This window comes from Apis florea, unplaced genomic scaffold, assembly GCF_048593485.1.
Source record: "Apis florea isolate Af1SG1 unplaced genomic scaffold, ASM4859348v1 contig_1767_pilon, whole genome shotgun sequence".
NCBI classification, from domain to species: Eukaryota; Metazoa; Arthropoda; class Insecta; order Hymenoptera; family Apidae; genus Apis; species Apis florea.
This window is the reverse complement of record NW_028256473.1, coordinates 364,163-377,239: the sequence shown is the minus strand read 5'-3', so window position 1 is coordinate 377,239 and position 13,077 is coordinate 364,163. Positions and strand designations below refer to the sequence as shown.

At 39.4% G+C, this 13,077-nt stretch overlaps 1 protein-coding gene across 1 annotated transcript in view; it reads right to left on the bottom strand.

The window, feature by feature from the left end:
• LOC100870734 (dipeptidase 1) overlaps positions 1 to 13,077 on the bottom strand; it is a 72,370-nt gene that overhangs the window by 1,819 nt on the left and 57,474 nt on the right. Inside the window, exons 2-6 of the mRNA XM_086908573.1 lie at positions 7,057 to 7,386; positions 2,725 to 2,857; positions 2,332 to 2,520; positions 1,912 to 2,114; positions 521 to 681 (exon numbers count right to left, since the gene is read on the bottom strand). Coding sequence (XP_086764699.1) covers positions 521 to 681; positions 1,912 to 2,114; positions 2,332 to 2,520; positions 2,725 to 2,857; positions 7,057 to 7,386 — 1,016 coding nt within the window. The remainder of the gene's footprint in view (positions 1 to 520; positions 682 to 1,911; positions 2,115 to 2,331; positions 2,521 to 2,724; positions 2,858 to 7,056; positions 7,387 to 13,077) is intronic.

Sequence of the window (13,077 nt, the reverse complement as noted above, 5' to 3'; positions counted from 1 at the left end):
TAACAAACGTTAATTATTAAGATTTAATTTGTTAGATTACAATAATTAAAATAATTCCTTCTTATAATTCTTTTTCGACGATCAACAAATCGGTACAATCTTTTTTTGATCGTGAGAAAGAAAAAAAAAAGTGCCACTATTTCCATGTTAACCGATTTATAGTACAGGCACGATGAAACGAACCGGTAAATTCTGTTTACAGAAAGATACGGTGTCGCGTTATAAATCTTTCGACCAACACCGCAGCTACGGTTAAAAGATTAATTAGAAGTACTTTCTTGATTAAATTAAACGGATCAAATTGGATCGCTATATCTTTTATTATTCTCATTTTCTAATCGATCCTCAGACGATCGATCCTGCGTGATTTGTGATCCATACTTTAAGAGAAATAATTAAAATTTCTTCCGATATTCGATGAAAGAAAATTTTAATTTAAGGGACAAGAGAGCATTCCAAATATCCTTCTATTCCTTATAACCGTACACGACCGATTTATGGGGAGAAAAAATTTACTTACTTGTTGATACCATCGAAGTCGCCACCGACACCGATGTGGTCCACGCCAATTAGATTTCTAATGTAGTAAATATGCTCAGCGACGTCGGAAATGGTCGCCTGAGAGCCACATTTCACGAAGTAATTATAAAACGTCACCATCACTATTCCACCGTTGGCAGCCTATGAGTTAGAATTTTATTAGATTTAATCCTCGATGAATAGAGTCGAAATTTTCGAAATTTACGAGTAGATTATTTTCGACCAAAGTTTCGATCAAACGAATCCAAGATCACAATTCTGGTTTGGAATAATAATAATTTTTAACGACAATAATGAAAATTGAGGTTTTTTTTCGAATGTTTTCGAAGGAAGACGAAAAAAATCGAATTATTTTATTTAACCGAAAGTATTACAACTTAATCGAAACTTTCGTTAACCGCAGCTTCTGACCGCAACTACTGCGGCACGTTCTTCGACCAAATCTACTGCAATGTTCTCACGTAACCGCATTTCTCGCGATCGTACGTTTCTCCTTTCGTTGCTATCTTATTGAAAAACTATTCGTAAACCAACTTTTCGATTTCCTCTCGATCATTTGTTTCGACTTTACGAATCCTTTTCCGAGATTGAAATCCGCTTTCCTTTTTTCCTCTTCTCCAATGAATAATGGATCGTTACTTGGATTTTATTCGAGAAAGAATTTAAATATCTGAATTCAATTGTCCGTATTTAATAAATTAAATGATTACACATTCTTTCTAAACAAATTCTCCCTAGTTTATTGTTTATTGAAACAATAATAGGAGAATTAATAATCAGAAAAGGATCGAAGAGTTATAAAATATTTTGTCATTAATTGTAATTAAAAATTCTTTTTTACGAGGAAAGATGTTTTATCGAAGGGTTACGAAACGTTAATTTGTCCCTTAACGAGGAGATGCGAAGAGGTTATTCCCCATAATGGAGCAGCAAAGCCGACGATAGAAACGAATCGATGATAAATGTTTCTGGAACTCCGATTCGAGGGATAATCATCTATCCTCGAGAGAGAATAAAAATAGAAAAATTTCCTTTTGATTCGTTGGGAATTTATTCTCTAACGGATCCTTTCAGGTAGATCGTTGGCAAATCGTGAGTCTCCAACAATGAATTTCATAATAACAGAGAGCATTTTTATATACGTTTTAAACCAGGAATAAAAAATATTTGAAATTCTTCAAATTTTTACATCTTGCATCACGTTTAATATAACGTCCAAGACTCTTTTTAAATTATACTTTTCCTTTTTACAAAATTTCAATCCAATTCCCTTTTAAGGAAACTTACAATCGTAACGATTCTTTTAATTTAAAAAAAAAAAGAAAGAAAAAATTTATCGTATGCGCGTTTCCTTCCAGTGGAATATCTTACCAGTTGCTTCAAAATGTCGTCGGGAACGTTTCTCGAGGAATTACAAATGGCGAAGGCCGAGGAGTGGGAAAAGATGAGGGGCGCTTTGCTGGTCCTTAAAGCGTCCCTCATGGTAGCTCTCGCTGTATGACTAAGATCTATCAGCATACCAAGCCTATTCATCTCTTGCACTACTGTTTTCCCGAACGCTGTTAGACCGCCTCCTAGAAGAACAAATACAGATATTTCACTTTTTCTTCCCTTAATTGAATCCCTTCCTATTTTTCCACGTATTTATTATCGAAATTATTCCTCTCAAACTTTTTTTTTTTTTTTAGATAATTCGTCGAACCAATTTTATTCGAAGCATATTCCCTGTGACAATGAATATATATTCGTTATAATTTTAAAATTTATCCATCCACCATCTTATCCACTCACCGTCCTCATCCTCGTCCTCGACCGTCGAACTTTTCGCCCACGGTGTGTTGCAAGTGTGCGTGAGCGTCAGATAGCGCACGCCTAATTGATACAGTGTCCTTAAAACGGCTAAACTACTTCCTAGACTATGTCCACCCTCCACTCCAATCAGCGAAGCTATTCTGCCTCTTTCACGAGCCTCCAGAATCTCTGAAAGTTTGTAGAATTTGTTTAAATTTAAATCTTTGCAAAAGAACTTTGTTTATTTTTTATGAATTAAAATAAAAGAAGGAAACGGATTATTCTTAACGATAAATTTTTTTTTTCTTTTTTTAGAAAAGAAAAAAGCGAGTGTCGTAGAAGAAACAAGATTTTCGTGAATGCACGTTTTGAGTAATCAGGAGAGATATTCACCCCTTGAAGATGCAGCGAACTGCAAGTGTTGCGAGTACTTCTCTATGAGCCTCTTAATGAGGTCCACCTGCTCCAGAGTCAGCTGGACCGCGTTGAGATGCTGCGACTCGCACGGCACGTAAGCAGACCAAAACTGTGGACGAAATAAGAGGATTCTTTGGTTAATTAGAAAAAGGAAAGGAAAGAGGAGGTCAAGGTTGATTAGTCGCGAGAAACGAACAGAATTTTTCTATTTCACGCACGTGATATTTCGACTTTCGACATTTTTTTTTTATCCGCATAATTCTGAAATAAAATTTTCCTTTAATTTCCTTGCTTTTATTTCCTAAAATGAGCGATCGAATGGAAATTTTTGATCACTTTCTCGATTACGTACTATATATTTTCCATCTGTTCTCATTTTTCTTTTATCAATGCGATCAAATGGCACGAAAGTTTGCCGAGGAGAGTTCGCAAGCAACACGATCGAACTAAACCCCGACCGATGATCGATGGGGAAATGGCGCTCGAATTTCGGTTCATTATTGCAGTTTAATAAGATCGTCGTCCATTATTGTAGTGAAATTTATTACGCATTACTTTATGCCACGAAACCGTGACAAATTTTATGAGGGTGGTTCGTGATTTATCGTACCGCAAATATGGTATCACGTAGTGTCTATAAATAATCTCCTCCATGAAAATTTACCGTGACCTACGGTTAATCGAAGCCACCAAGCCAACAACGAATAATAGATCAGATAGCCGTTAAGGTTTGACTCTCGCGTTAATTTCATTTGTTATTATTATCATTTTTTTCCAAGCAAATTCTCCACGTTATCCGTATTCCGTATATTCTTGCATTATCACCCTCTTCCGTTTAAACGAATTTTCGTTTAATTCGAAATTTTACCCTCCCCCAAATATCGTTTGTCAGAATTGGAAACTAATTACGAAGCATATTCGCAGAGAAATGCAAGCTGAACGTTATACAATTTCGAAAAACAATAATAGCTATTTGCAATATTTTATAATTCCTCCCCTTTTTTTCCCCCTACCGTTTCACGTAGCAACGTATATTATATATTTAATCTCTTAAACATTAATTCTTGTTCGAGTCGAGCGATATAACGGACGATAAATTTGTACGTGACTAAAAGCTTTCATTTATATAAATAATAGATAGCACGTAAAATTCCATCGCTCTTGTTAAAAGGGATTAAACGGATCGAATTAAATTTTCCGCAGAATCGAAAATTGTAAATAATTTATTCCCCCTCTTTATACACAGATTTTTATTTTTCTAAAATCGCGAGTCGAACAAAAGTTTCCCTATTTATCGATTTCCATTTTAAAAACCGTGCGCAATTTCTTCCAATTTTATTCCTCATCCACGCATTTTTCTCCTCGTCGCAAGCGAACGTGAGGCAAGCATCCCAAAGCGATCTCTCACCCTATCCTTTATACATCGTGCGCTGCTACCAACCTCGGCTAACTCTCTCACCTTACAACTTATACCCCCCCCCCCTCCCCCCCTCCTCTAACTTTCAACCTCGTTGATCGTTCGTGACTAACTCCTAAACCAACCGAATGGCAAACTAACCGTGAAAGACCGCAAAGTCTTCTATATTTCTCTCCTCCAACGCACACGTATACTACACGTATGATACACATACATATATATATAGAAGACACACGATTTCGCTGACGATTCGCGTCATCGCCGACGACGAATGCTCGGCTGGCTGCGCGATAATGGCGATAATTCCACCGGGTTGCGGTGGGGGGAAAAAAAAGGCAGGGAGATAGGAAAAACGGGCGAAGAAGAAAACCAGTCGGGCTAGGTAGGTAGCTTGGAGCGCAAAAAGAAGCAGTGGGAAAACTTGGAGAACCGGTAACGAGCTTGCGGTCGAAAGCGTAAGGGATGAGGGGGAGAGAGAGAGAGAGAGAGGGTTGGTTGGCTGGTGTTTGCGGAACGTAATATCGAGTCGTTTCGCCGCAGAGAACACGCCGTCCGCGTGTTTCATTATGTGTGTCGCGTTACACGGTTACCCACGATAAAGAAGGGAAGAGAGTTTTCTCTGTCATCTCGCGTTGTCTTTCTTAATACTCTACCGGAGATATCCACCGGATTTCAAACCGACTCTCGTCCAACCGGAAATATTGCGTTTCCTTTCGATTTTCGCATTGTTTCCAACGAAATTACCAACGTTTTACGTGTGTGTATATATATATACACGATGGTGACTTTTCGCCATTTCCCTCTTCCTTTGTTGCTTTCTTTTTAATTTTTTTTTTTCTTTTTAGAGATTGCTGCGAATGATAGGAAGATCTTTTGGAATTGTATCGACGATGATTCATTGTTGCAAAATCGATCCAGAACGATGGATTAATATATAACGAAGATAAAAGGTTTGGAAGAAAATAGAGAAGGAAATGAAAATTCATGTGAACTCTTCCTTTTTTGTTCACGCGTATAGAGTTATACAGTTATACACTTTATTTTTTACTTTGGCATCTCAGCTTTTAAGTCCTGAAAGGTTTTAAAGCGTAGGTAAATGAGATTGGAAAAGACTTTCTCGGTAATCCGACGGTAAGCAGGATATAAAAGTTATTCTCTTCAATCGACAAGGAAGGTTATTCTGCAACATTGTTTCATGTAATGAAATGGTTAAAATTACTCGAATAAGGATTTAATGTATGAGTGAATGTATATATCGATCCAGATAAACGTGTAATTAAATATCCCCAGTTTTTGTCAACTTCTTTTTCCGTATTAACGCTTTCAGTGGAATATTTTTGACGTTTAATTAGCAATCTTTTTTTCACTCGGTGAAACATTGATGATACGAAGAAATAAATTAATTAACATTTCGACGCTTTAATTAAGAGAAGTAGTTTTTCAGAAAAAAGAAACCTCGTATTCCATTCCCCTCTCCTTTTTAAAATTAACGAATTTTAAAAAGTTCGTAATATTAATTCCCATTCAAAAATTTTCTCATTAATTCATATTATCCTTCTCTGCTCGGCCGGGGATCACAATCCTTGAAAATTGGAAAGCTTTATCGATGCGATAAATCTGTTTCGATGTTTTCAAACTCGTTTTAAGGGACCGCGTATAGATCTAGTTGTATATAAATAATCTGATCAGGATTTTTGTCCCGATCCCTGCTTAGAGGATCAAGCGGAGGAAGAGAGAGAGAGAGAAAAAATGTTGGAACTATAGCGAGAGATATCGGCGATAATAAGCTACCCCAGTGCGCCAATAGAGGGAAGTTTTATAGGTGGATTAAACTCGAAGGATAAAGTTCTTCTGTATAATTAAGTATTCTACTCTAATTTTCTTCGAAACATATATATCTTTTTCTACAAATCAAGAAGATGAAGGGTTATCGTGATAAATAAATGAATTATGAATTCTTAAGTTTGACACGTAACGATTTCAATCGTTGATAATTTCCACTTTGTACATCGTAGATACGAACGGAAACGTTTCATAAATTTTATTCGCATTAATTTTTAATCCATCGTCGCGTTAATCCAACGTTGACGAATTTATTTTTAAATAAATCCACTTTTGAATTTTTTCCCAGAATTTTCGATTTGAAAAATGTTCGACTAAAATAAATATAAACAACAAATCGTTGGCTGGAAAGAGAGAGAGAGCGAGAGCGAGAGCGAGAGCGAGAGAGAGAGAGAGAGAGAGAGAGAGAGAGAGAGAGAGAGAGAGAGAGAGAGAGAGAACTTCGAAAAACCGTTGGCCACGAAGAGAGGTCGGAAAAGAGGTTCGCAAATTAATTACATCGTTCCTTCTAGTTGGCTAAATAAAAAGCTAAGCGAATTTCATGGGATGGCGAGCCAGCCAGCCTTCCTTGTTTTATTATTTCCCTCTTTTTTTGCCCACGTTTCACCCAACTTCTCGAGAGGAGAATATATCCACACGAACGTGCCGTGAAAATATTTCTTCTTTAATTTTCCTTAAACCCCTCGGTGGTTTCGCGGTGGCTGTAAGCGCAACCCCTCGCGTGTGTTAAATCTGCACACACACACACACACACACACGCGTGTGTTACATTTCGCGCGAAAGCTTGCACGGACGTGACAAGTTTCCAAGGCTTTGTGACGATAATCGATGCATTCAAGCTGTCCCAGACGGGTAACCCGAAGTAACCCCTCGGTTCAACTGCATGGAAAACACCGATTCCTTCTTGAGACGCTTCTCGCTTTTCTTATTTTTAACCCTTTAAAGCTCGCCACGCGTGAAATTTCCCCACGTTCTTTCAACTTCGTTCACCTCGATAACCAACACTTTCGATACGCCGATGTGTATATATCGCAACGAGAAATAATCACCTGACCGCCGACCATGCCTTGGCGAAGCCTGACCAAATCCGTTTGGCTCCAGGCGCTCTTGCTCCAGGGCGCGACTTGCCGTAGATCCTTCTCGAAATCGAAGTCGGCCAGCTGGTTGTGAACGAAGTTTCTGATGTTCCAGGGCAGGTCATTGTGTCCGTCGATCAAAGGCACCTCGGAAAGAACCTGTCGCACCGTCTCCAACCTTTCCTTGGGCGATGCCAGGTGTGCAGTCTCGCCATCGGCTGGTCGTGGCCCAACCCTTCCTATCCAGCTCCCGATCGACAATATGATCACGCTTGCTGTCCAGACACCGCTCTGACCGCCACACTGCAACACCGTTCGATCACGATTGGTTATAATAAAGCGACACGATTATTTATTTATTTACGACGATTATCGATCCATCTCGCCCGAAATTGCGATTTGGGATCTTTCCAGGGGCACCAACTTGGGCACTAACGTGAATTCCGAACAATTTACTGGCGGATCACGGTTTTATTACTGCCATTAGGGACGGTTCTGTAACTAATCGCACGGGTCATAAATAATCGAGAGAGTCCAAGTTTTTACTCGGCTCTTGACAATGGCGAATAAACCTTTTCCCTTTTTTGATGGATCGCACGATCCATTTACGGAGGAGGGATTCGTTATTAATTAATTTAATTAATAATTTCTAATCTCAATCTTAATCTTGTCCTTACTGTTTCAAGTATTTCGAACAGGCTTTCGTATCGTATCGCGTAAAAACTTTAAATCGGTTTAAATCCTACACACGAATCACGTATACAAGCGGGGTAGGAGTTATGAAAAGCTTGAAACTTCAACTCCGCTATATATATATATATATATACCCTGTTTTAATCAATTTCGCTTCTCTCCAATTACCGCCAAATTCCCCTTCCATTCCATTACCTAAAATGTCAGCTTGATTAAAGCTTCATCGATCCGGAGATTCGGTTATCCGAGATACTTTCTCAACGATGGACTCGGCCAAATCGAAACTATAGTTCGATCAAGCGGTTAACCATGTAAACTCGTAGTTATGGCGGTCAGATGGGAAACGTGGTCTCTCTGGAGTATATATATATATATATCTGTGTCCAATCCTTTTTTTCCTTTATCGAAAGATGCTTTATCGAAAAACGAAAAATTCTTATTCGAAAAAATAAATCGAAAAGAATTCTGGAGAAATCTGGACGCGTATTTTTCTCTTTTTTAATTACTCGGATTATTATATCTTTCATCTTTTAAAAAAAAAAACTCACGCATTCAAGAGTGAAAATAAATTTTCTTTGAACGAATACAAGTGTAGGATAATCCGGGGACGTATTTCGCGCTAATACGACCGGATGTCGTCCGCACTCTCGGCTAATATTCGTAGAGAAACGCGATATCCAAAGAGGGCGAAGGGTGAGTCGGGTGGTAGTCGAAGAGGAGGGGGAAAGGAAGGCTTTGATGTTTTCGTCCAGAAATAATTTACTGTTTCGTCCTGTGAGTTGCAAATATTCCCTGGGATACGGTGAACTGTCATCGCGAGGCTGCAGGCGGTGAATAGTTTATGATGCTCGTCAAAGGAGCGCGAATTCCTTTTCGCAGGACGTCTGTTCAAAGCGCGTTAGAATACACGAACGAGAAAAAGGGATCGCTTTATCCTTCCTCTCCAATTATTTCCTTCCCTCTTCCTCGACCGACCAACTTTTTTTCCAATTCGATTCGATCTCTTCGTAGAGAATCTACAGGAAGACTAAAGTTCTCTTAAAAATTTCATATTCTCGTAAAAATTATTACACACGTGTATCTGTGTAGGTTGAACGAGAAAGACGAGAACGTGTAAGATCGATCTTGGTACAACATCCTTGTTCGTCAACCGTGGTATCACGTCGCCAGTGGCAATTCGTCGAAGGGATGACGAATTGCTGCTTCTTGCCGGGCGGATGATCGATCGAGGTAGTTTGATTAAAAATGGACATCGCCCGTCCGAATTCGTTTACACGAAAGACAAACTTTCGTTTTAACAGAGCTCGACAGGTGGGTAAATTCAACGGATGGTAAAGAAGAGAGGAAGTAGTAGTAGTAGTAGTAGTAGTAGTAGTAGCGGACCAATTCTTTCAGCGAATCTCTTTCACCTCTTCGATGCGAACGTTCGAATTATCGGGAATGAAATTTTTTAAAATTACGGCAATTTTTCCTTCGAAATTAACGATTAATATCCAGTTTCGTTTTTCGAGATTAAAGAGAAAAGTTCTTGTTTCCAAGTATCTTTTACACGTAAAGGATCGCACGGTTAAGAAGAGAAAAGGAGAGACACAGGAGAGTGGCGAACAACGTAGCTGTTATCCAGCGCCTGACTACTTATTAAATGGCAAACTGCGCTACTTGCTCGCCGAACTATATGCGGTAACAGCGTTGCCATATATAACATACGCTTCTCTACCGATCCTTTTCCTTCCTTTTCACCAGAGATCCTTCGAATTCCCCGCGCTCTTATGGGAATATATCCAAGGATAAAAATTTTATTTCGCCCTGTCTTCGAACGGGAATCGGAGTTAAGGCGACGCGAAGGAACATTTCTCTTTTCGAACGATATATCCTACGATATATCCGCCAACATAAATCGTTATCCAAATCTCAACTATTTAAAACCAATTTTTCTCCCTTTCTCTTCTTTCGATTCGACGGAAAATATATATCCAACGATATCCCGGCGAAAATGCAAGCATACTTATCGAATTACGATCGAATTAAATAATCTCAGACCACGCGTACGTAAGCGATAATGTAACAACCTTTCCTTAAATTTAAAAACTTAAATTCCTCTCGTTCAACGAGGGAGAAGTATGCAACGCGCATGAAACATAAATAAAATTTAATCAAAGCGTCGAGGTGGGAGCTCTTCCAAAATGAATTCCATCCGAACCCCTCGCTCCCGATTAACACCCCCTCGTAAAAATTCCAATATCGGGCAGATCTGGTGCCGACTATCACCCCGACCAGGAAACGGGGACAACCCGTGGAAAAATCTCTCACGGATTCGGCATCGTCTCGCCGATTCACTTCGCCCTTTTTTCTTTCTTTATATTAAAAGATCGTAAAAGAGTCGTCGCGCGGCACTCCCTGTTCGTTAACTCGACCGAAAGAGGGAAAAGCAAAGGGACAGGAGTTGGATTGGCCTGCATCCAAATATCCCGGTATTAGAAGAACGTGGTCGAAGAAAGTAGAGATCTCGATCGATCGATCGGTGTTCGAATCGTCGTCGCCGTCGTCGTCGTCGTCGTCGCCTGGCGTCGAGAATCGAAGTTCGACCACAATGGGCGTTAGTTACAATGGTCCAAAACGAAAGGATGAAAGGAGTAATCGCCTCGTCCCTTCTCCTTTATTTATATTTTCTTTTTTTTTTTTTCTTTTCTTTTCCTTCCGACGTATCGTTTCGAATCACTTATATATATATATACGGTTACCTCGAACATGCAAGATGAAATTTAATGCCTTTCTCGAATTTATCACTTGGCTGGTCGAGACAGCTACTTCGAGGGGGTAGGGGAGCGTGTGCTGCTGGAGAAATATATATTTTCGAAGGTATTTTTGTTTTAACCCCCTCCCCCTTTCCTTCGCTTTATGCTTTATGCCCGGTCTGTACACGACACACGGTATCGCGTACGTTGTTTGCAATTTCGATAAGTCGCGGATTTTCGATCGCTTGTTCCTTCCTAGAATTTTTATTTCTATATAATTTGAACGAAAAATTCGTTTCGACGACTCGCTTTGACGCCGTTTTATCGACGACCACTCGGGTATCGAGTTTAAACACCGTTTATCTTATCTTAATCGACGCTTTTAACGCCCGTACCCGAGGCAAGAGATCGAATTATCGCTTCGAAATTACCGACTATCCACGAAAATAACGATGCTCCTTCGCCTTTGTTAACTGTACCCGGGCCTCTCCCCTCTTCGAAGACGCAGATGCGTTTATTCGTCCGAAGGGAAGTTGGTACGGGTCACCGATCGCGTTTATAGATGGAGCATCGATACATCCACGATATCGTTCCTTTTATATATAATTGACGAGGCAATTTCGCGGATCCTTCGAATTCGACCATTGTAAAAATGAGAAACGAGACGTGTAATTTCACAGTCTTGAAAATGTTCTCGATTCGAATATTTTTTGGATAATTTTTCTAAAACGATTTTATACAAATTTTTTATTATTTTTCATTTATTCGGCCCCCATCTTTTCGGGTATACAATATGTATACAATATAAATTTCAATTCCCCGTGGTTCGAATATAAAAATTGATCGCATCTGTCGGCGATCGTCGATGCTTTTTTGTTTCAACCACAATAACGATCAATTTTTCCCCCAATTATTTATCCGCGTTTAATTTATTTTCCTTTCCTGCGCGCACTGTAAATATCGATGATTCCATCTCGATTCTCTCCGTAGATATAAATTTTAATTTGCTCTCTCGATGTGACTCCACGTGAAAATTAATTCAACTAACAAGTGTCACTTTTCTACTCGAATTTTCGACGATATCTCGCAATTAAAATATCGAAATGCGCGATACTTTCAATTTTGTTGCAAATTTTTTAAAATTATTCTCAATTAATTCGACATCGAAAACATCGATTTCAATCTATCTCAAAGAACTCAAAGAATCGAAATATCATTCCTTTTTTTTTTTTTTTTCATAAGGCGAATTTCAGACGCCTTAAATCGACTCGCTTACTCCACGTCCGTGAGCTTAAATATTCATCCTCGTTCGAGCAATATTTTTGAATTACCGAATCACGTGCTGCCGTCTAGCAGGAGGAGGGGCCGGCCGATAAAGTGGATGCAAGTAAGTGGAAATCTAAGAGTAAATGCCGGCGCGTAAGGGAAGCGAATTGGAAATTTCTCCGATCGCAATTCGCGTTACGTGACCGTCTCCTCTGCACGGTATTTCATGGAAATTTCTCCAGGGACGGGCCGGATGCGCATCCGCTCCAAGATGCTCGCCCATGATTTCCACCACCACGTGTGCGTTCCTAAAACATCACGATCCATCTTGCGCCCGCCAGACAATTTTTCTCCCGTTACAGATACGACGGCGCGCTCGTTGAAAATGGCGACAACGTGTTTCGCGTGGAATAAGGCAGAAAAGGACCCTCTCTCTCCCTTTCCCCCCCCCCTTTTCCTTTTCTTTTACGAGTATGAATATTCGCCAAATGTTTCAATCTCGCCTATTTTTTTTAATTCTTGGTTGAGAATCATCGGGGAACGGAAGGTATTTGTCAAAATAGGTAACGATAGAAAGGAGATTCGTTCGCAATTTCGATCGTACGTATTTTTTTAAATATTTCGTTCGCGTTTGAATTCGATCGGATCGAGCCATTATGAATTTTCCCGGCCATTGTTACGAAAAGCCACGCGCATCCGTCCGTTCGAACGAAAATACTTCTATTTCTATCTCGCGATCGGACGTCCCTCAGATTTCCATCCGTTATCTTTTTCGATCGGCCCCGATCGTTTCATTTTTTTTCACTTTTTTTAAACGAGCTTTCGATACGACATCGTATCGTACAAGCGAAATACAAGAGAAATTGGGAATAATTTTCTGCGTGGAAATTGTTTTGGTAAATAATAATTATTATTATTATCGCCTTTTTATCAATAGTCGAAAATATGGAGCGTGAATTTTGATGTGAAATTACAAATTGGATTTCCGTCCAAAAAACGCGAGGGGACATAACGCATTAAAAACACGAATTTCGCAAACTCTGGCACACGATAACACGTGTACGACATATAGAACGCAATTACACGTGCGATCATTTCCATTCATAAATTTCAAACTTTCGTATACGCCTATCGCGTTCTATAAATTGCTTTTATCCCTCGTTCATAATTCTCGCATAAAAAAATATGAATAATCAAAGAGAGAACGAATACAAAAACTGGTCGTTATTCGTGCAACGATATTTACTATTACTATTTCCACTCGTGCATCTCCGCCGATCTCTCCTTTCTTTCCTCGAAT